This window comes from Oenanthe melanoleuca, chromosome 5 (assembly GCF_029582105.1).
Source record: "Oenanthe melanoleuca isolate GR-GAL-2019-014 chromosome 5, OMel1.0, whole genome shotgun sequence".
In the NCBI taxonomy this organism is placed as follows: Eukaryota; Metazoa; Chordata; class Aves; order Passeriformes; family Muscicapidae; genus Oenanthe; species Oenanthe melanoleuca.
The window spans coordinates 15120782-15144925 of NC_079339.1; the positions used below are offsets into that span (position 1 = coordinate 15120782).

Consider the following 24144-nt stretch of genomic DNA (forward strand, 5'->3'; position numbering starts at 1 on the left):
AGTGCTTCTGAATTTTACAGGGAAATCAGAACTGTGGATTTGTGGCAGCAGCAAACTTTGCCTTACAGATATATTGGACTGTTAGTCATAATCATCATCAATCATCATCATCTTTTTGCTGTTAAATTTCATATTTGAAGAAGAAATGGCACTCTCCCTTTTTGGAAGGTCTAAATTAAAGGTGGCATCATCCTTTGCATTTTCAGTTGTGAAGCCTGTTCTCTGGAGATTATCCCTTATTAATTAATGTTAAGTAAGGTAATATATTTATTACCTATACATACATTCACTTGGTTTAAATCAGGCTGAAGGCTGTTGACATGTGTTTTTACTGAATTAATGAAATAGATTTTTAGGAAGTTTGCAGTCAGAATTTTTTACTTAGACCAGGAAACAGGGTTAATTAGCTACTGTTAAATGCTTATGGCATCACAAGGCCACAGCAAGTGGAGTTGCACACGGGAAATGAGTGAGGGCCAGAGGAGGAAAGAGAATCAGTATCTCACTAACTGGGAAGAGAGGGGAGAAAGGAGAAGAAATGAGAAACCTTCCAATACACTAACAAATTTCCACCTTGGTTTCTTATCAGGACTTCATTATCATTGAGTAAGGGACAGAAACAAGGCTGAGGTAGCATTTTAATCTCTAATCCTACTGGCTGGGCATGAAAGCAGCACACAGCTCAGAATTAATGGAGACATACGAGAATGTTTGCACTGCCAGAAAGAGACAGCGATAACAGAGGGCTAAGGGTCAAGTCCATTAGCAGAAAATAACATTTTAGTTCAGACTGCATTTCAGGAGTTTAGCCTGTTTCCAGTGCATCCATAGCTGGCTAACCTGCTGTGAAACAACCACCCTATTGAAGGAGGGAGAGAATAGTGGGTGTAGATCACCATTACTGAAATGAATTGTGTTAGTCTCTCCTAAGTTTCCAAAAGAGACAATGAATCAGGAGAATAAAAGGGTTTATTTAGAAAAGGAGCTTTCTATTCACGACTCACCTGGAACTTTTTTTTGGCCACAAAGTACTGCATCCTGCGAATCACCTTGATGGCAGCACGGTGGTGCTCCCGCAGCCTGTGGGAAAAAGAGGAGGGTGAGGAGGGGAAAGAGCATCTCCATCCAGGCAGTAAATCCTTCACCAACACAGCAATGTGCAGTGCAAGCAGCTGGGATCCAGCCTGGCAGCACAACACACCATCCTGCTGGCCTTCCTCACTTCTCAAGAAGGCTCTGAAAATCCAGGGTTTAATCTGACCCATGCTAGGTTTGCACCCATTTCACAGCTCAAAGGTTTCCACATAACCTTCTCCTGTGTCTAAGCAAATCTCTATACATCCCTCCCAATTTTATTTCCACAAAAAAAACCACCCAAACTTTCACGTTCCTGCATATCCAGCCACAAGCAGATTTTATACAGTCAGTCCAGTTAGGATTTCTTTGGTTAGTTTGGGCTTTTTGAGGTGTCCACCTCACAATTTCTGTACAACATGTTTCTTCACTTATATTATTTTTTCCCCAAAGTAGTATTTAAATAAAAAATGCTTGAAAGATTTTTGATTTGTTGACTGCTAAACAATCCAAATAATCTTGTGGTTCTGGATGTAAAATCTACATACATATTTATCCCCAAACTGAACTGTAACTTAATATAATGACAAAATAATCTGAGAGGTCTTTAAAAAATATATGCTACTCTTTGTGCATATGCATATGATCTAACAACAGAATAAAAAGAAAATAATTTGCTCATTGTGCTTTTAAATGACAGATTTCCATAGAATCTGACATTATCTTTCAGACAGTGTCTTAAAACCAACAGTTATTTCAAAACTTTCAAGGCTTACAAAATGATGCATTTTCCTTCTCAACATTAAAATATAATATCAAACATTAAGCCAATATTCAGATTGCTCATTCTGTTACTCTTACCTAGATGCACATGAGAGCATTCATACTCACTAAGGGATGGAGAAGTTATACTTAAGTTCTATAAAAGTTTGTGCAAGTTTGGGTCTTCAGTACATTATACCATGGTATCACCCAAGCCTTTTCAGCTAAATATAACCTGGAATTTTAGTGAGTATTCAGATGTTTCCTCAGGATAGACTCCTCCAGCAAATAAAAGTTCTGCATGTGCAAATGGTGGATGTCTGTCCTCTGAAGAGGTGTAGCTGGGGTGTTCCCCTTCTGAAAATTCACACTTTTTAGTAGGAAAACAGCATTTTGCAAAGCCAAAAGTGGAACCAAAAAAAGGGGCAACATTTCCTACTTCTAGCTATTGCCTCTCAGGAGGGTTCTTTCTGTTATAGAAATTGTTCAGATTTAGCAATGACAGAAAAGATTACTTTCTCCAGAAAATGCATTGCTTTTCAAGTTAATAACATACAGCTTTTCACCACAGGCCCACAGAAGGCTACCCCTAAGTGTATTTATATAAATCATCTGCACCTCAATATTTATGCACCAAACCTGCAGCTGGATCTGCATAGGAAGCCTTTTCCCTCTTAACACCTTCCTGAGGTGTCTTAGAGACATTGTCTCCAGGCCTGTGCTCCCACAGATCTGACTGCAACATCACGGTTGGAGTTACAAAAATGGGAATTTTTTTCTGGCTGTAGTGGCTGAGTGTTTGGATCAGTTCCCAGTGGGCAGAGCTAGCCTCATGCTGGTTCAGGGTACCCCTGATCTGAGAGCCTGTGCTGCATCATTCTGCTGCTAAGGACTTGGATGGCTTCCCCCAAACCCAAAGGAAATAAAGTTTTTGAGCTTTTAAGTTCTGCTTCACAGAGATGGGAGCCAAAAAGGTAAACACTGTTTAATTTTCTAGTAAATATCAAAGGTATGATATAATGCAGCTATACATCCTATACATAAAAGCACACAAAAACATCTTTTGACAAATAGAAATACATTTGAATTGCCATAAAACTGCTTGTAGTGTTTTGGTTTATGCCTCATTTCCTCTGGGGTGTTCTTCACAGTCCATTATTTCTGAGTAAAACATTTTTCTTTGGGACAGCCAGTCACCAGCAGAGCACACCAAATCCCTCATTCTCTATCTAGAGGACAAGTCCCATCTATAAGCAATGCAGACAGATAATAAAAATGATATTTGCCATTCAGTGAAATAGCAAGCTACACGACCAAAATGATTTTCCAATGCAGCTATTCACCATCAATCATTTTTCAGTGCTAACATGAGCTACCATGCCAGGAGGGAAAGTTAATATTCTCATTTTAATCCTTCCCATTTCCAGCTCCAGTAGGAAGCCTTACAGTAAGCTTGTTTCTGCTTATGCTGTAAAATGTAATTCTGCACAACAGGCTGTCCTGATTCCCCAGATTAAATGCTTCTGCCATGAGAGAAGGGAATAAAGGATTTAATTAGTAGCCAAGGTTATGATTCACGGTTGTTTGATCTCTTTGGCAAACTGGTAACAAACGCTTTAGTAAATTGAGAGCTTAACCATTAACTGGTGATATTTGTTTGTTCAGCCACTTGTGACATCTCTGAGTTTTGGCTGCAGAGGGGCAGTCTGCAGTCTGGGCACACGCAGCACGCTCAGACGTCGGATAGGTGCTCAAAGCATTACACCCTCACTTCTGTGGATGCTTTATTGGTTTTGGAGTGTGGCTGGAAATGACCTCACCTGGGTGTGCTGCCAGAGCACAGCACCTCACCTTCCTGTGTGTCCATCCCCAGAGCTGGCAGGGCACACTCCTGGGAGAGGCACTGCTGTGCACAGTGAGTCTGATGGCAGCACAGAAGGGTTTTCAGGGTTTTTTCAGGAGAACTTGTGTGAGCTAAGCTCCTCTGCAATTGCAATCCCTCATCTTCAGATGTTCAGTTCTGCCTGACTTTGGGGGAAAGCTTGTTGGACAAGTGCATTAGCAACAGGGTCAGCAGGCTCTTTGCCCTTTTGGCAGTAAAGCTATTTTCCTCTCCTGAGCATTCATCAGGCTTTGAGCCTCATCATCACCATACCCATTAATATCATAGCTGAAATCTGAAGGAACTTGCCAAGCACTGTTTGACTGATTCTAATAACCAGCAGCTTGTTACCTTAAAAAGCAATATACATAGAACACCCCTAAAATCAAGCTAAGGGTTATTATTTCTCATACTGGACAATTTCACAGCCAGCACCCTTCTGAAGAAAAACTGCCAACAGCTTTCACTGGCTACCAGTAATTTTCTTTCTCAATATGAACAGGACATCAAGATCACCTTGAATACAGCACATGCTATGTGACATTTCTCTTAAACTCAATTAGGTCCCAAAGACACAAAGGAATCTACAACATTGTTATAAACCTTAGGAATTCAGAAGGATGAAGAAGACTGTCCTTGTTGTAATAGATTCATACAAACCTACATTATTTGCAAGTATAAACTAGGACTGCTTTAAGCATGCTCTGAAAAACAACCTGTTGTGGATTCAGGCACTACTCAAAGCATAAGAAATGAGGATGAAAAATCCTGGCAACAAAATACATTGGATTGAGCACCCACAATAAAAAAGAAAGCCTGGTAGAATTAAGACTAGAAGTCCTTAGTTTTTCCTGCCTCCTGTAGTTGTTAAGATACTTAACCTACAATCAGTCACTTGGAGGAAACCTGATCTCTTCAACAGTCCATCAGAAATCTGAACTGGAATTTCACTTAAATTGGAAAATCAACATGATGAAGTACTTTATATAATTCAACTGACATTCCCATTTGGTTGGAAAGTTGTTATAAATTAATAAATGCTCTGAACTGTTGCAATTAAGACTTTTGTACATTTGACTGCATATTGTTAATTTTCCCCAGCACAATCAGCCAAACCCTCAGTAGGTTTCCAAAGCTGTGGCTCATTCCCCAGTCCCACACCCACTGACAGCCACAGTGAATGTCACTGTTCAGTCAGCACCCACCTGCCTTCTTCCTGCCAGGGGACATGCAGGGCCACCCCAGAAGAATGCTCTGGGACAAAGGATAAAACCTTTTAGTTGCCAAAACTGTGTGGCTTTATGAAAAAGGAACTAAGCTGCTGCATGGTGTAGTTGCTCTATGGTTTAGGAAAAATAAAACCTTTTTATAAAACCAAGCTTTACAAGATTAATCCCCATTTTGAAATAGAGTTATTTTGATAAAGAATCAGAAAGAAAAAGCAATTATTAATTAGAAATATTTATTGTCCTTACAAAGCTGCTGAATTTTCTATCAAACCCTTAGTAATTCCATTAGAGGTTTGTCCTCCTTTTCATCTCAGGAAGGTGTTCTACATATTGGTTTAGTGTTAACAGAAATATTAAAGCAACAGGGCAGAGGAAAGGTGGTGCTAATTTCCTATTTATAACACTTGCCTTTTTGTTCATGTGCAGAACATTTCATTATCAGGACTGTAATGTCTGGCACAGGCCTCCCAACACACATGAACACTGATATTATCAGAGCTGAAAGGTCAATGCTGTCTGTTCAGAATGAGTTTAACAAGAACGAAAATGCAGCTGGAAACAGCCACAGATTTATAATATCTTCCACAAAATGTCCATTTCTTGGTAAGCCTAACACTGATTTGAAGTCAGGCTCAGTTTTTAAAACCTATTTAAATTCTCTGCAGTCATCTTAAATTTCTGACTTGGGACAGGGTAAAGCATTAAGAAAAAAGACTAAAGTTGGTTGGCCTGAAGATTTTGGCAGTAATCATTATTTAGATTTGAGCTTTATCTTTAATGCATCAGTTTTTAATCACATGTTGTGCATGTGAACTGAAGTATTTTTTTCCACTCAGGCACTGAAAAACATTCCTTGTCACAGAATCTGGTGGATGAGATTCAGAGTAACTACATTAAGCCATTTCATTAGTGCATTTAAGTCTAATGAAATCTTCCATCCTTAGTCCTCCAGGCACTTTAGGTATAGAATGTGCTGAGGCTCAAGCTTATTTTGTCATTCCCTGCCTATTCCCAGCTGAATCTCTCTGCACTGAGCTACATTTCAGATGCTGAAAATTGGAAGAGATTAGGTTGCATTGCTGGAAAGGAAATACTTGATCACCATACCCAGGGATAAAATCAGAATCACTGGTTATTTCCAATATTTTCAACTACCCAGTTTCTCCTTTCATTTGTTGCTAGTTTAGCAACTGTTGTTTGCCATCATTATGGTCAGTTTAGTGGGGGTTCTCTATGCATAGCCTAGCCCACAAATGATTTGCTAAAACTGTCTTAAGGATAAACCAGTAAAAACTGCCCAGAAGTGTTAGAATAGTATGATGACATTTGAAGAGCAAAACAGTTGCAAATCTGAACTGTAAGCAGTAGGCTCCCTTCAGGTACTGGAATTTACTAAATGCTCCCATAACAGTATAATCAAAGTTAAAAACTAGTGACAAGACAAATCAAATCTGGATGAATTCATCTCTCCCCCCATGGTTCTCATCACAGGTGATTTTGCAAGTTTAAATGTTACATATTGCACTTCACAGTGCAACAGAACCACAGAAGTAACAGACACACACAGAACAAGAAGAATCACAAAGAGAAGGTAAGCTGGATTTTAAAAATTTCTTTGATCTCAGCATTCAAAGGCATTTTAGTAATTACTGGCAAACAATCTGTTTATGAAAGATCTACATCTGCTGAACTCCTGTTCATGCTTGTAAACTAGTAATGAATAAGTAAGATTTCATCAAATGAATTTGTTCATCTAAGCACTGAATAATTCAACAACAATAGCTAATTAATTCTATGAAGACATTTGATGAATAATTTCTATAGAACAGTATGTTGCAAGGGTTTAATTTCAAAAATAAAACATTCTTTTACTTAAATGCAGGTCTTATAATATAATTTCTGTTCCCAAGCTAGGGGAAAGCAGGGACTGACTTAGGATAATCAGTGATTCTAAATTAAGAAGTTGCTTTTCAGGAGTAATGTCAAATTCAGGCTTCTGGTGAACCCTTTAGCCAGTAAACAATTTGATTATTTACCAATTGTGAACATTAGCCCATGGGGAACTAGCTTAAATTGAATTAACATTTGTACTCTTCTTTCCCCATTATGTAATTTCCCATCTATATGTGGTTGGTCTTTTTTATGTAAAATATGTAATTTTAAAACCACAGTCATCTCTCAATGGATTTGTATTTTATTCTGCAGCAGCTTTAATGTAGCTTTAATGTCACCCTTCTCAAAAGTCATGGGTTTAACTGAGAAATTCTTTCATGTAGTTATAGCAATCCTCTTTTCTCTGCCTTTTCTTGATTTGGCTTGCAGATTTTTAACAGACATACAAAGAAGGACAAGTTTAAGAAATAACATCTCCTTTGGAGAGATTTTGATGTTTTAAACAAAAACAAACAAAAAATGCTTTTCATCTAGACCCTAAGAGGATCCATAATAGCTAAAAAGCATAGGATTATGGAGTGTCACACTTAAATTTGTTCAACTTTCCTTGGAGGAGTGGTCCATCAACCAGGATGTCTAGAAGCAAGACAAATTGCTGTAGCTAGAATGAAGATCAGGTGTAGTTTTTCAGAACTATTGGCATGCTGGGGCAAACAGATGTAGCATCAGAGACTTCCCTTGTGGTCTGCCCACAGTGATGGTGGCTAAAAACACAAACCTTACAAGAATAATTCATATTGAAATCAGGCAAGAGCATGACATTTCTTGTACATCCTAAATCACCTTTGCTGTATATTTTCGGAATTGCATTTAAACTTATGCCTCTTACTAGGAAATGAAGAGTTGCTCAAAGAACGTAGGGAAAAAATAGGAAAACAAAATTATCTTTGGAAGGAACTGAAAAAGCCACATAAAGAAAGCAGGAAAAATATACAAGCCAGTTCCCATTTTGTCAGGATCAATTATTGTTTGACAGCTTTGGTGATGTCATTATCAAATACCAAATGATACTAATATTGATTGTCCACATCAAATCACAGAGAGCCTTTATCCAGCTCTTCACTTTCTGCATCTTATTGAATTAGAAGGGTGTTGCTTTTTCACATGGTTTCATGGCCAAGCAGTTTGAAAGCAACAAGACACAAATGAGATCACAGATAAGTAAATAATAATGTACAGCACTCTTACAGACCCAGCCTGACATATAAACTCCTTTTCTAAAGAGGCTGAATTCAGAACACAACAGAGCTTTCTGTTCAGTGCACACAGGAAGCCATGGGCATTATTATTTTGCCTCCTCGGGTTAAATGCCATCTTTTCAAATTAAAAATAATAATTTTTTTTTGCAGAGCTAATTTATAGCTCTGAATTATACAAGGAAATGCAGGGCTACACTCAGAGGCACTAGGAAGAAATAACCATATTTCCTCTGGCTACTTGCCTCTCTATTGTTTGCCTATTAAACTTACAATAACCTTTGAATGTTTAACTGGCTGATGCTACACTACTTCATTATGCTTCAGAAGTTGCTCACACTACACAGTAGCTTTTTGCTGTGCTCACTGTAGGGAACCACAAGGCCCCTGCAAACTCTAGGCTGACTTTGACTCTTCTATTTGGCTTAAATTGCATTGCTCAGAATGCACCTCAGATGCAACCTGTACACAAAATATCTAATGCTGAATATGAAATGTTAAAACACCAAAATGATGCAACTCACGGAGATTTCTCAACTGTGCGTTTCTATTCTCAATTATTTGCTTCTACTCTATATAACACATGATAATTTAACATATGCTGTATCTCACATCTTAATTAGGACTCATCTTGTGGTACTACTGCTGCCATCCCATTTAACCTTTTGTTTTGAGACAAAAGAGATAAGCTTCCATTGGGTCAGCTACTGATGCAGTTCATAGGGGATCCATGAAAGGTCAAAGCAGCATTGCATTATTTGAACCCCACACAATGACTTTTGCCAGAACCCCCTTCAGTTTTTTCCCACATCTCAGTGATATATGTATTTTCAATAATGGTGAATAGATGTAAAAAACATTGTGCCTTATTTGTAATACCAATCACAGGCAAGAGGTTAGAGTCACTTAAACATCTTCACAAATTACTCTACCAAGGAACAGTTGAGAGAGTATCTCAGCTGTTCAACACACATGAAAGTCATTGCACAGTTTTACTGAAAAAATGAAGCAGGTCTTCTGTTGCAGAGACAGGAATTACAGCAGGAAAAATACCTGAAAGGAAAAGGCCATCAGTGTGAATAGCAATATTTAAATAGTTACCAAATCAGTGATGACACTATTTCAGAAATCCTAACACTTTCCATGTGGCTTTTTATTACAGAGGTGATTGGGAAATTCCCCTGCTCCTCAGTAATAAAAAGGACAAGGTGGAAGTTGCTGCTGTGTATCCAAACCCCCCACCAGTGCCACAGAAATCCATTGAAAAACACAAAGCCAAACTCTGCTGTTGTTTTCACCATGGGACAGCAGAAGGGACTGGGAGCTGATGGAGTGTTTGGTCACCTTGGCTCCTGGCCTGCCATCTCTGTAGGGGCTCTGGATGTTACTCATGCACAGTGACAAAAGTGTGTTCTCACAGCTGCACTTTTTAGTGGGTGTAGCCTCCAAAAATAAACTGATAGAAGACTGCAAACACGAGGGTGTTGCTGTGGTTGGTGCAAGCTGCAGTGACAAGCACAGTGAAAGATGGCATTAGGACAAGTGGACTGCACTTCCCTGTCAAAGCCATCACTTCAGGGAAGAAAAAAGCACTTACAAATGAAGTTCACAACTGCAATTTTTGCAACTGGAAGCATTCTCCAGGATGTGTTATTTTACAATGGTGGGGAAACACATGGGATTTCAGCTTGTGGAGAACAGCCTTTCCCTATAAATCACAGAGTGTAATCTGAAACCTAGAAACAGCACAGGGGCTCACATTTATGGATTTAAAACAGATGAAGAGCAAGCATGCTCTTAACCCTTTCCCCATAATTCCTTCCCAGTACAAAATAAAAATGAATATACAAATACTGAACAGAAATTAACTTGGCAAAAATCAAGATTAATACAATTCTGTAAACACCGAATAGTTTAGACTTCCCTAAGGACACAAGCACAGAATTGTGCTAAAGCAAAGCACTGTAAAACTGTTAGAGCATAATCCAGTCTTTGGACTGTTCTTTCATCAACTTTTATTTAAGCAGTTTATCTTACTGAGATTAGGATCTCTCCTATAGAGCAAGACCTGGCAAACACAGGCCTCTGGTTTTGAATATCAGGCTATATTTCACTGGGAATGAAGTAACTAGCAGCCTGTCATCTCACCATAATGTTATAAACTCCTTAATCAGGCAATAGGAGCACTAATACTAACACATTAGTAATAATTTCTCTTCAGAAATATGTAAGAGCATTAAGATGACATATTGTTTATTTATTGTTCCTTATGATCCCCAATCATTTCTAAATCAGTTTAGCCTCTCCTATGGCTCACTGGACAAAAAAAACCCCAAAACCAGCCAAGCCTGTTCCAGCTTGAATCCTAAGACACAGCCTTCTTCTTGATTTTAATTTTTTAAAAAATTTATATTAAAGAACTCACAGTGTAAAAGAATGGACTGGAATATCAGCATTGCCAAGATGCATTAGTCTATACCGAGTCAGAGTTCCAGTACTTCCAGAAATTCACTCCCATACATAACACAATGGTGTGATTAAAACCAGAAATGGGCCCAGATTGAAATAAAGTATGATGGTATGTCATGTTAAATCTCTACTCAGTGTAATATTTTAGAGAAAACTCTAAACCAACCATCCCAGGACAGTCGACAGGAGAAGAGGAAAAATAATTTTAAGCTTACTGCAAGATCAGTCATCTGCAGACACAGTATTGCTGTGGTAATTCAAGCTCTGTCCCTTTATTGGCTGCAGTTCAGTGAAGTGGTACTTTTGTCCATGTCTCCTGATGAAAAGCTAGGGTGTCTCTGGACTTCACTGAAAAGGTTGCAATTGATGGAAAAAATGTCTGGCAATGATGGGCACCTGAATCTTTTTCAAGTAAAGAAATAGCTACCTGAGAAAGCAGACAAATGCATCATGGAAAAGAATTCATTCTTAGCCACTGGGCATGTTGTGGAGCATCTAAAAATACAGTCATGGCTAGAATTTTCTGCTACAGTAATCAGAGAGACAACCTGAAAAAAAATCAGAGCTCTCTTGAAAAATCTTGCTAAAGGTCTTTTATGTAATTATAATTGCAGAGAAAGATTTGGGGAAAACAGAGATGTGAGACAAAAAGTTATGCTACTAGCCCAATTCTGTCTTATGACCAACATTTGGTGTGTCAAATGGTGTGTTAGCAGCTCACCATAACCACAAGAGTCATGTCTTCTATTTTTAAACCATTTCAAACCAAAGAGTGATTTTTCACAAATACATACTGTGTGGGAAACTTAAGATGGTCATCAATTGCTCAACCTTCATCCTTTAATCACAAAAGCTTTTTCGAGCTGCAGTCCAAGTAGACCACCCAGTGCTTCACTTTATTCCTGCAGCTGCTCAGATCCAGACATCACCTTTGTCTCCTGTGAACCCATGATGATATTGGTACACAAACACCACTGGGATTTCCAAATATGTGCATCAGACCATCTAACTAGGTTGGGATGGACACATGGTTCTGAAAAACCTCATGAGACTATCGAAATTACTGTGATAACCTGACCTATTCCATATGTACCAATTCTGTGAGGGAGAAGGAAGAGGCACTTTGCATCCTGAAAGCCACTAAAAATAGGGACTGGCATCACATTTACTGAATCATCTATTCCAAAGAGATGGACAAACCCTTCTTTAAAGCACATCCAGGGCAAAAGTTCCTGCCTAAATGTGCCAAGTTGCTTGGAAGATCCCATCTTGCCACAGTGGGTACAAGACTGTGTGCATGAAGCCAAGGGGAGAACAGAGACTTGAACCTACACAATTGGCTTGGTATGCCAAGGGATCAGCAGAAACTTGGAAAATTTGTATATACAAGATGACATTTAAGACAGCAAATGTAGCTCATAAATTGTGAAGGATTCTAGATACACACTTATTAATTAGGTTCATGTCTTTTGTGCAGAAAAATCTGACCTGAAACATCCAATTTCTCTTGTTCAATCTAACAGTTAAAGAATACACTGTGTTATTACAATTGCAAAAAGGCAGGGAATTTTATGAGCTGATATGCTGGAGACAGAAACTGGCTGGGACTGACTACTCTGGTATGTGAACTCTTTCTTTCTGTGGCTTCAAAGCACAAGCACAACTCAACAATGTATTTTTTTTACTAGAATTATCCTCTGGTAAGTTAGATATAAAAAGCACAATGTGCTTTAATTACTTTTCCCCCTCTTAATTAAGAAACTGTTAACAAGCCCAGCTGTGCATTTCAATTTAGTTTCTGTTACATAGAAAAAAATATTTGTCTTAATATTCCTATTTCATTGTGTAAATATGTGATGATGTGTACAGAACGATTAACAGTTGAATACTTTGTTAGAAATATCAGATTACTTTGTAACTTTACAGCCTTGCAACACACATTTTTGTAAAGCAATAATTCCTCAGTAAGGGTTGAGCATCAGCTCAGTTACACTCAGTGTAGGGAACAGAAATGCCTTGGTCCTGGCAAGTTTTAGGTGGGCTTTCTTTATTCTAGAAATACTAGAATTTCCATTTTTTCTGTGTGCAAAGGAGATGCACACATAGCTCTCACTCTCAAGTGTCTTTCCTACACTCAGATTTTTCTACTTTATGTTTTCTGGGTCTGTCCTGGATTATGTGTCCCCATTTTCACAGACCTTCACAGCTTACTGTGACTTCAGCCATCAAATCTGTCTTCACTCTGTGTGCCACCACTCAATAATCATACAACATCTTTCCACATTTCCTTTCTTGTTGCCTTTTACCAACCTATTCTGCAGCAGAACCTTTTCCTATTTCTCTTTGCTCTTTGGTTTCACATCTTTTTCTTGACAATTGAACACAATACAGAGAATATAATCCTTGTATATTGAAGAGTACAAATGCTGAAGAAGAATATATTAAAAGTAGGATTTCATTGTGGCTATTGATTTTGCAACTATACTTTCTGTGCTAAACAAATTATACAGGTGCCTTAAAACCAAGCAAAAACTTGCTCTTTCAAACTTTTGCAAGACCAGCATTGGTTTGGAAGAAAAAGGACTTACTAAACCTAATTAGCTCTTCCTAGTAAATACTTTGCAGACACACTACAGTACAAGGCCATAAATTATTCCATTTCAGACTGATTATTCCATTAAAAATATCCATTTATATAAGCTAACATGCATAGTAATTGACATACAATATATGTCTATGAAAGGAAATTGCAAACAAGAACTGGAAGAAAAAGGAGTAAAATTTGATTTTGAAAACACCCAAGTGAAGAAGGTATTCTAAGGAGATAAGGAAGGTGAGATTTTCAATAGACACCTCAGTGTTGCTCACTGAATATCTGAGAAAGTGGAGAAGTGTGAAATGGGAAAAGTGAACTGAAAATCCATAGTACTTTTCTACCAGCTACTTTTACACCTTGCCTTTATATCCATGAGTTCTTCACAGTACCAGAGCAGAGAGGAGAGCAGGCTAAGGGTATGCAGGAACACTGAAACAAAACTAGGTTCATTTGTGGTCTAGAGCTTCACAGAGTGTGTATCAGCACTGAGTGTACTAATGCATGATGCCACCCTCATACCAAGAGCAAGGAGTTGACTTCACAGTTCACATTGTTCAGGTCTTTAATTTCAGTCTGCATTGTTAAGCCCTGATCACTTTGGGGACTGAAAAACAGTCATGAGCTTTGAAACAATATCAAAACGAGCAGGCACAGCCTTATCACACCCCTGGAAAAGGTTTTTTGTTTGGGTTTAAGGCTGCTTTCCTGCCTGGCTAGGATGCCATAAGAGAACCAGCCAAGGGTATTCCATCTGGTGTGGTTTCAGCTAAACCAGGCTCCAAGGCTGTATTTTCTTTTCCCCTCACATGCCCTTTTCATTCATATTATTTTCCTCTCCTTCCAGTTTATGAAAGTGTGCTCTCACCAGGTCAATCTACTGAGACCTTAATGAGAGTCTGAACAACACCACAGGTGCAAACAGATAATTATCTATCTATTCAAGTACATGTGATATTCCCCCTCCTCACCCCTTTCTTTTCCCCTACATAATTTTATTACTCCATTTTTGCATGGCTTTTAGAATACAGAAGAAAGAATATCCACTAAAAGAAAATTAAAGTTGTCTTTTACACCCAGCACTTTTGAGTTAGTATTGATTTTCCTGGAATTTAGTGATGAACAAATCATGTTTCCTGAATTTCACTTAAAAATCCTATTAAATATCCTGCAGTAAGCAAATGCCAGTTTATAAATGTCACATTAAAATATGTTACAAGTAGTGGCAACCCAATATTTATTGGCCTGCAAGTCCCTTTTTGGCCTTGAGGAGTCTGATCCTGTAGAAAGTTGTGGCTTAATAGGAAAATCAAATAGTTAATAAATAAATTAATAATAAATAATAATTATTAATAAATAATAATGAATGAAGACACAGCCTTTTTTGGAGGATTTACTGGGTAAGATATCTGGATCAAGAAAAAGCTTGGAAGTTTGGTGGTATTTATAGCCTGATTTTGAATTGTAATGTCAGCAATTAGTTTACAAATGTTTTGCTTTGTGGAAGAACTGGATTTATAGCTTTTCCACAGGGAAGTACAAGATGCATTAATTACTCATTGCCTGTTATTATTTTCTTATCATCAATAGGATATTTCCTTACCACTGATGGTAGACTTGCAGTGTTGGGTTAATGATTGAACTTTATGAATTTAATGGTCTTTTCCAGCCTAAATGATTCACTGATCATGTTTTAAATGAAATAACAGTCTGGTCAGAATACAAGGAAAACCAAGCTGATAAACTGCTTAAAATTCAACCAAAAACCCAGACAAATTGCAAACAAGTTTGAGTGACTACAGCCAGAGAGACTCCATCCTGGAGTGCTGTAATAGGAAGCTCATAAAAATCTGTGTTTGTTTGTTGGTTTCTGCAAAAATGCTGAGCCAGGCACAGCCAGTTCCTTGGATAGAAAGTGCCTGATGACCATGCACGACATGGAGACTCTGTTGTGCAGTTCAGGGTCAGGGACCCAGAGATTAATTTTTTCAAGCCAGGGCTGATGTCTGGTGGGGAGCAGCTCTGGAGCTGTGACTGCAGCTCATCCCATGGGCAATTTATCCCTGTAGCAATGCCAGTGAGAGACCTATGAAAAATTACAACCTATGAAAAGTTACAACCTATGAAAAGTTAGGTCTCTCAAGACCAGCAGAGCTTAGCACGTGAGGCAAATGTGCTTTTTACACACAACTGAGATTTTCAGCCTCTAGCACTTCTTGGTAGCACTGGGTTATTTTTAAACACACTAAATAAATTCCTAAAGATGCAAACAGACAACTAAAAACACTCAGGTAAACCCTACCAATTTCTCATCTGTCTCAGACCAGAATTGCCTTACACCAATAAAAGTCTGGTCACTAATTGAAACAAAAATCATTTCGCTTAATCTCAGATCAAATCAGAAACAAATGGTTTGGCCTTTGGAAAATTCTTGGAATTTTACATTCAAAAAGGCTTAAATATATTTTCTTTGCACCAATTATTTCTGTTTGCAAGTCAAGTCATAAAGCACCAGTGATAAAAAGCCACAATAAGGAACACTTTTGTAGAATTTCCAGTCTGAATAGGCAGCAGGAAAAAACAACCAACCAAATAAGAAGTCAGCTCAAAATCTTTTCCCTCAAGACTTCCATGACACAGTTTGAAAACCCAAGAGATTTGGTAGAGTCTGAGGGACTCCACATGAGGCAATTTTTACTAAATTCTCTGAATGTTTATCCACTGCTGTTCTACTGAGAAGACTAAGGTGACATTGCTCTCTAGAACAGATTATCAAATTTGTCTTACTTGTGCTGCAACCAGATGGCCTCTGCCTGTGTTTAAATGCAGGACTAAACACACCTAAGAACACTTCCTATTTTATAAGTTTAAATATGTTCCTCTTTTGAACAGTATCTACATGTGTTGTCTGTGTGTATATATACACAAACCACTCAAAATAAAGCAGCAATAAAAATGATTGTTATTTGTGTAATTAGGTGATTAAATTGAATTTGTGGGGTTTTTTTTAATCCATTCAGTTCCCTTTTTTTCCCAGAGGTATGGAAGGTCCTGAAATGTTTTATCCTAGACAGCAGCCTGTACTGATACCTGTAGCTGACACCTGTCACTGTTTTCCAGGGAGACACTGATACCAAGCTATTAGGACAATTATTTGTTTGCAGTCAGGTCTAAAATAAAGGCCAAATAAAATCCTGAATGATTTTTCACATCAGAATGTTTTCCTGAATCTGGGCTGAAGTAAATGCAGTTACAATGCATTTTGGTGACGAGAATTTCTGAACAGCTCATGCAGCTTAAGATTCACATTCCAATAAAATTAAAGTGTTAACTGGCTACAGAGAGTATTTTCTATTACAAAGTGCTGTCCCAAAGCTTGTTTTTATTCTGATACTCAAAATTATTAAAGTAAAACACTATAAAGTTCATCTTCAAATGCAGTAGTAAGTATTTCTTATTAAGCTATGTACAAACTAAACTTGGACATTCCTTTACTATACTGACTCCTTACAAGGTAAGTATATATAAGGCTAAAACCCCCTATCTGGAATCTGTCAAAAGACAGGTTTTTATTATTTTGAATTTCATAGATATGAACTTCTAGATAAAAAATGGAGACTTACTTTACTTCACATTAATCAGCACTACACAAAATATTTTCTCAGTTGCAATAGCACAATCCTGGCTGTTTTAATAGGGAAAAAAAGGTTTAATTTCTGCCTGTGTATATATATTTGCTTGCTTAATAACAGAGTGAGTTCTCTTCTTTATCAGGTAGGAAGAATATTAAGAGTAGTTGGTTGGAAGAAAAAAGAAATGGAATACAAAATGGATTAAATATTGTATCCCCTAAATGAGGTCAGGCCCTTCCAAGTTTGTCAGTTTTTCAAGGATTTGATATATAATATATAAACTTCAAGATGCTTTTCCACTTTAAAACATACAGATCTGGATATATCTTGAAGGCCCAAAGGCCAGAAATCCAACAACCTTCTTCAAGTCAGTGGCAATTCAGAGAATTTTCATGAAAGAATTGGAATAACTGGTATGAATCCACTGGAATAAAAAATCTGCCCTATTGTGTGTTACTCATGTCTGTTACTTGGTTACTAAGACAGCCTTAAATAAAAACACGTGGATTATATAATAACATATAATTGTTTAGTTTTTGTAATGTACTCTCACCTAAGTAGATAATTGGCAACGAGGACTGAACATGAGAACTTTTGACCTGAAATTAATCTTTTTTTTTTTTCCCTGAATTCAACAGGAACGTGCACTCTCAACACTTAAAACAATTTACACCAGTTCTTGAAGAGAACATAAAAGGCAGAGACAACATAATACAAGAGGATGTGCCCTAAAATTATTTCTTATTTTTATCCATTTGGGGAGAGTAGTCCCTTCACAAGGGTTATCTGACAGGGTAAAATCTTGGTCTGCTGAAGTCAATAAAAGTTTTGCTATTGATGTCATTGGGTTGGAATTTCTTCTATTATCTTTAGACACCTGGACAGCTGCCTGAACATCTGCTGAGGTTGTCTCTAAAAAGTCAAAGTGCAGTTTCTTGCAAATACTCTGATATGCTGGTGAAGACAACTACATCCCATTACAAAGTACTTACAAATTAGGGTTCATTAGAAGTTGCTGTGCCTGATGTGTTTTGTAGATTTATTATGGAGCCCTCTCACTTGAGGAAACAGTTAAATACTTTCTTGCTTCCCAGAACCACATTTTTCAAGACCTCCATCAAAATATGGTGTAGTAAACCATTTTTCCAAGGGTACACAGGAAGTCTGTGGTGAAGCCAAAAATTCATAGTCCTGTGAAATTATCTGAACATATTCCTTTTTTTTTTTTTTTTTTTTTTTGTTAGAAATACCAATCATTATATTGGTGAACGAACATTTTTCAAGCCAAACATTTCATAGAAGCACAATGATTTAGAGTGCAAGGCAAACACTGTACATGCACAAACATAAGCCAGGTTATTTCCCAATTTATGATCATAGATGCATACATCAAAATATTTGTGTATCTCTGCTTACACAGGCACAAGGAACAAGCAAGGGTCTGCCTATAAATGGCAACATTTATGTGACCTTTTATAGAACAGTGACAAGAAGAATACAAAATCTATATTAAAACAGAAATGTTTAGAGAGATCTCACTACAGCTGCTAAGTATTAACAACTCCTTTCACATTTCATCTGTCTCTCACTTTTTGTATTTAATGTAGGCTTCCTAACTAAGCTTTCCAATGATACAAATTTCCATTTAAATTTGCTATTCCACGCAAAAAACAAATGTATTTTCTAAAAATGGCTGTTTTTATAAAAACAGGGTCGTTGGCAGGAACCCAGCCTCACCAGGCTCACTGATGTTAAAGAAAAATGATTGATACAGCTAAGTTCATTACTCCAAAGCACAATTGCCTGGTATATAGATGGCACTAAACACTAGTTACATGTTCTTGCTATGCTGATGTTTGGGGAGACTTAAAAGTAGTGCCTGTCTCAAAGGTACATGCCTTGAAAAAAGCTTTCATTCTTTTAATACTTCACTTTATCTCCAACAACTTACATTGAGCTAGTAAGAGGAATTTGACAGAATATTTTCAGAAATACAGCAAGAACCATCCAGCCTTGCTACAAGACTTTTCAATGCTTCAGCAGGACACAAAGCCCCTGTACCTCCCTCCACCCCCCTGAAATATCCTTTTCCTCTGCAATGCACTTGCCTGAGTAAGCACAAGAGATCACAACTTCAAAAAAATATACAGTAGTGTTTAAAACTCTGACTTTAAGGTTAAAGTATATTCAAGGCTTCAAGAAAGATCCTGCCTGAGAGTGGGGGAAAAATTTTCTGGGAAGGCTGAAGGAACATAGCATTAAAACCTTTTGTAGATGTCATACTGTCAGTGTGTTGGAATCAGATATGTAAAAAAAGGCACATCCAAGTGACTTCCCTAGTCTCAGCATTAAACCATGGCTCCCAGTATGAAGAGTAAGATGTCAGTATTCACTTCATATAATATTGTACACATATGTTGAATTTTTAAGTTCAACTTATTTGGACTCCTTTGTTACCTAAATATGAACAGTCATTCAAATTTCCCACACATGAAAACTTGTTGTTTATATAAGAATGAGTCTTTCCAGGAGTCAGAAACAGAAAGTATTCTAATTTAACTAAAAAAAGCTTGCAGTGACAATTGCTGCTGTAAGTATATGGAGCCTTCCACTGAGTGCAGTGGGCAATGCCTCATGCAGGGTAAAACACCCTTGAAAGATTTGCAGGGATGAGGCCAGAGGTTTTTTCCTTCTCATAAACCAGAAACAGATCACCAAAAGACTGTTTCAGGAAACAAGATATTAAACAGAGGACTAACACATTAATTTTGAAGAATTTGATGTTAACCAAAAGGCTGGGCTGGGGTACAAACTTCAGCCTGATAATATTTATAGAGTGAAGTTAATACTTCCAAATACAGTGATAAAATACAAAACAAAGCCCATGCAAGGAGACCCTCCAGATAAAGAGGCAGCCCAAGATGGCCTATTTTTACCAAAGGTACTTTTCAAATTTAGTGTTTCTCCATCGTATTTCCTACCCTAAGTACTGAGGTCTTGTAAGTCCAAAGAACTTCAAGAGAAAATTTTCAGCCTCTTGGGAATTGCTGGTGTGAGAAACAACAGCACAGTGCAAGCATTAATACAGAAAAGTGAAATAGCCCTGACCATTCTAAATTCAGATCAAACCTTTGCTGCAAGCTCACTTTTAAAGTGTAATGTAGCTATTGCAATGCCATGCTGTTAAAGTTGTTTCCAGATTTAGAGAAACTTAAAAAAAATTCAAATGAAATCCTACTATTCTTGCAATGAGTAATTAGCTGCATTTTCAGCTTTGCCTTCAGCATATGGCTGCCACTGGTAGGAAGGTAGAATTCAAGCAAGAGAAAGCAAGATCTTACTCATGTCCCATTTAATTTGCCAAGCAATTCCGTTTCTTGTGAATTTAGTAACATATTACAGCCTTTAGTGAACAGTAATCATTGGAAGTATTAGGAAACAGAAGCTAAGGATTAACCTTGCATTAAAACTACTGTTGACCTTATAAGAGTGATTATTTATTAGTCTGTGAAAATCATGACATAACCTCACAGCTCATATAACTATTCAGGTGTATTATAAAAATAAATAAATACCATCCTTCTCTCACCACCAACAGCACTACACTTGAAATCACTTGCACTTGAAGTTTTAATACTGATGTATAACAGATCAACACAAAAACAGTATTCAGATTACTGTTAAGGTTGAAAGGTTTATCAGTAAATTTAATAATTGCTGCATGAATAAAAAAAGTCCACCAAAATAAAAAGAAAGAGTCAAGCCTTCTTTGTATTTAAGCTGAGTATAGAATTTTGTTTAGAATACATAGAGTTAAAAAGCAACTACTTGGTCATACTCAGTTGTTTGTGCAGCACCAAATTTAAATCCAAGAGAGATTATGAGAAAATTTGCTGCAGGCTGTCAGACCTCATTAAGTTAATGGAACTGGTAAATTGGCACATTTCCAGCACATTGTAGAAAGAAAAGCGCTTTCAGCTCAAGAGTGAAGGAGATCTAGTTTCGGTTTGGCAGCTAAAGGAGATTATTAGCTATAAATAATGGCTGCACTGAGATGACTTATATGGGATTGCTTGACCAAAATGAAGTCGAAGAGACAAAAAACATTCACATTTTGAAACAAATGATACAGTCTCTTTGTTGGATGGAATCTAGAACAGCTTTGTAGACATTTTCCTTTTAAAGCCTTACTATTTACAAAATCATCTAAAAGTCTTCGTAACGAGCTTAGCTACCACTGAACTCATTAACAGAGAGAAAATTCTTCTCTTTGTTGAGACTTTGAATCTCTTTAAGGGATGCTATGAACCAGTGCTTTAGTGTGAGGTGGTAATGTGCTGTGATATACTAATATATTAGTGTAAGAGTATTATATTATTTTGGCCTGAGTTACTGTGGCAGGTTTGCAGAGTCAGGACAGCAGAATGATATCAGTACCCACAACAGGGCATGGAGTATAAATCAGCAGACCTGGGAGATGCTGGTTTCCTGAGCCACCAGAAGAGACAAAATGCAGAAGAATGTGTGAGAGAGAGGGAGGAATTTCTCTTGGGACAATGAGATCTGCACTTTCTTACTTTTACATTTCTTATGTATTTCTTACATTTCTAAGTGGTAAACCATCCTAAATGCTGAACTACAGAGGATCGAATTTTATACCAATAAACCCAAATTCTAGGGCTTACTTAGATACTAGGAAGTTTGAGATTTCAAATATCCCTACAGCCAGGAACTGCTTCCATCAATTTACTTATCTGATTTGAAATGGACTGGGTGTTTTTCCATTCTTCTGTGGCTAAATTTTTGGAAACAGGTGCTGATTCACAGCACTTACTAAAAAAAAGCGAAAAGCCCGATTCCTTCTGCATAAAATGAGAACAAGAATTCTACTGTTTACTTAATTCACTCTTTCTTTGCCCTCTTATTGTTCCTCTGAAAGGAAAATAAAAGGAAAATAAAATAAAATAAAGGAAAATGAGTTTCTGTGTGTATTTTGGCCTCAGCTTCTTTGCCAAGCGGTCGGTGCAGGGGCGCCCGTGAGTGAGCTTGGTAAGGACACCTGTCACCTTGCAGACTGGATTAGCATCACATAGATCCCTTGTCAGCACAGCACTGGAGGGACATTCACTCCTGAGCAGCTCAGTCCAATCTGAATCCAGCCACCTTTGCTTGTGCTATGGGTGATTTCCCCAGGCACAGTGGGTACGGGGCACTCCAATATCTGAGCGCGTCTGCTTTGACTTTAGATTTGTGGTGAGTGACTACTGAATTCTGCCAAAGAAACTAAACATCAGGTTGCCTCCCTATGAATGAAAGCTTTATTAGGCTCTAAAAAATTCTGCACAGAAAAGGCTGCCTCCAACAACCAGCTGAGCTAAATATGAAAAAGCAAGAAACACCACCCCCCCAAAAAAAAAAACAAAAAACCCCACATTGATGTGGTAACACACAGTGCTTTCACCAGGGATCTCAAGCAGGAATATATCAGAGTATAGGAACACCAGTCATGTTCTGATGCTGCAGGGCCAGTTTGAAGAGTCAGGCATACTAAAACAACCTTCATTCACTGCATCCCTCACACAGCAGGTAGAAATTCAGCATCTAACACTTACTCACACTGTCCCCCTCTCCAAAATACCCAACCTGAAATCACTTCTTATTTTTAATACTACTCAAGAGCAGCTTACCTCCTCTAGACAATAAAATTCAGCATGTGAATGTTCCTGCAGGAATACTCACTAGGAAAATTTAGGTTACTAAGCTACTCTGTAACAGAATATCAGCATTCCTGCATGAAGTCCTCTCCATCCTTTATGAAAGGATAAATGAAAATCAGAGCTAAATAGTTTATCCAAGTGTTCTGTTTGAATAGAAAACTAAATTGACTGTTCCTTTTCTAAGCACCTTTCTTTTCTGAACACAGAGGCCAAAGAGAAGGCATATGGAAAAAACAGCTAATATCATGAAGACCAAAATTCACCTATCCAAAAAATCTACTTTGGAACAGTTTTAACTCTTTTTTCCCCACACAAAGAAGTGAAGAATATCTGACTGACTACAGTTTCAATTAAATCTTAAATGTCAATATAATACTTAAACAACTGAGTAATAGAACTGCAAGCAAATACAAACAGGAAGTTTCTCCTACTATCTCTTTTAGTAATGCAGAAAAAACATTTTTTCACTTGCAAGTATGTAAGTAGACTTAATTTTCTCCCATTACAAGATTATATGCTTTATGTATCTCATTAATATACCCAAGCAGTGCAGACAGGATCCTGGTCTGCAAATCCACCCCAAGAGACCTGAAACACTAAGTACCTTCTAATATTCTTCTCTGGACACCTAAGGTAAATGAAATAAGATATAAATGAGAGGGTTCTCCAAACCTAGGGACATTACAGATTTTGCAGGCTAGTTGATCACATCATTTAACTGAACTATTTTGAACCCTTACAGATTAAACACAAGTAAATTGCCTAACCAGCTGGATGTTATAAACCTTGACAGGAGTAAGGACCACTCATATTTCTCATGATGAAGTTACATCACTGTTTTATATGGGTACTCCAAGCCAGAAAGTGTAAACTGATGCCTGAAGGCAGGAGCTTCCCCATGAAGGTAAAGAGTAAAAACAGGTCAAGGAAGGGAGAGCAGAGAAAGACAATTCTTTACTGTCAGGATGGTGAGGCACTGGCATGGGCTGCCCAGAGAATCTGTGGATTCCCCATTCTTGGATGTGCTCAAGGCCAGGCTGGATGGGGCTCTGAGCAGCCTGGCCAAGTAGAAGGTGTCCCTGTCCATGGCAGGGAGATTGGACTAGATAGCCTTTAAAGGTCCCTTCCAACCCAAACTATTTCATGATTAAGTGACAACTGATTGCTACTTGAGCCAAGGCAGGACAATGATTCTATGATTCTAAGGTATTTGAGCACATGAATAGACTTACTAGATAGAGACTTGGTTATAAAGTTAATTTCTTGAATTTTAGAACAGCCTGATTGAAGTGTCCTAATTTAAGTGCAAGATATTCCAGAAATAACAACTTTCAAAGAAGGAATATTGCTGCTTTGATAGACACTGGTTTTTTGTTTAGCTGAAAGTGACAGTATACTGAATTTTATTGATCAAACTATTACCTTACATACACCAGCACTACACACTGTGTTGCATCCTGTGCCTTCCTACTTGGACATATTAACAGGGTGTGTTTTGACCACTTGTCTACTGTAATTACATTGATTTCCATAGAGGTTTCACCCACTTCCAGCTGTTAACCATGAACTTTTTGTTCTTCATGTACACCAAACCAAACAGAAGCCAAAATTACTCGTTTGCTATCAGTCTTTTGGGT

General features: G+C 37.7%; 1 protein-coding gene across 2 annotated transcripts in view; it reads right to left on the reverse strand.

The window, feature by feature from the left end:
- Positions 1–24144, reverse strand: part of KCNQ1 (potassium voltage-gated channel subfamily Q member 1) — a 320348-nt gene that overhangs the window by 105654 nt on the left and 190550 nt on the right. For both annotated transcript variants that reach the window (XM_056492757.1, XM_056492756.1), the window contains one exon: positions 1005–1080. In XM_056492757.1, coding sequence (XP_056348732.1) covers positions 1005–1080 — 76 coding nt within the window. The remainder of the gene's footprint in view (positions 1–1004; positions 1081–24144) is intronic.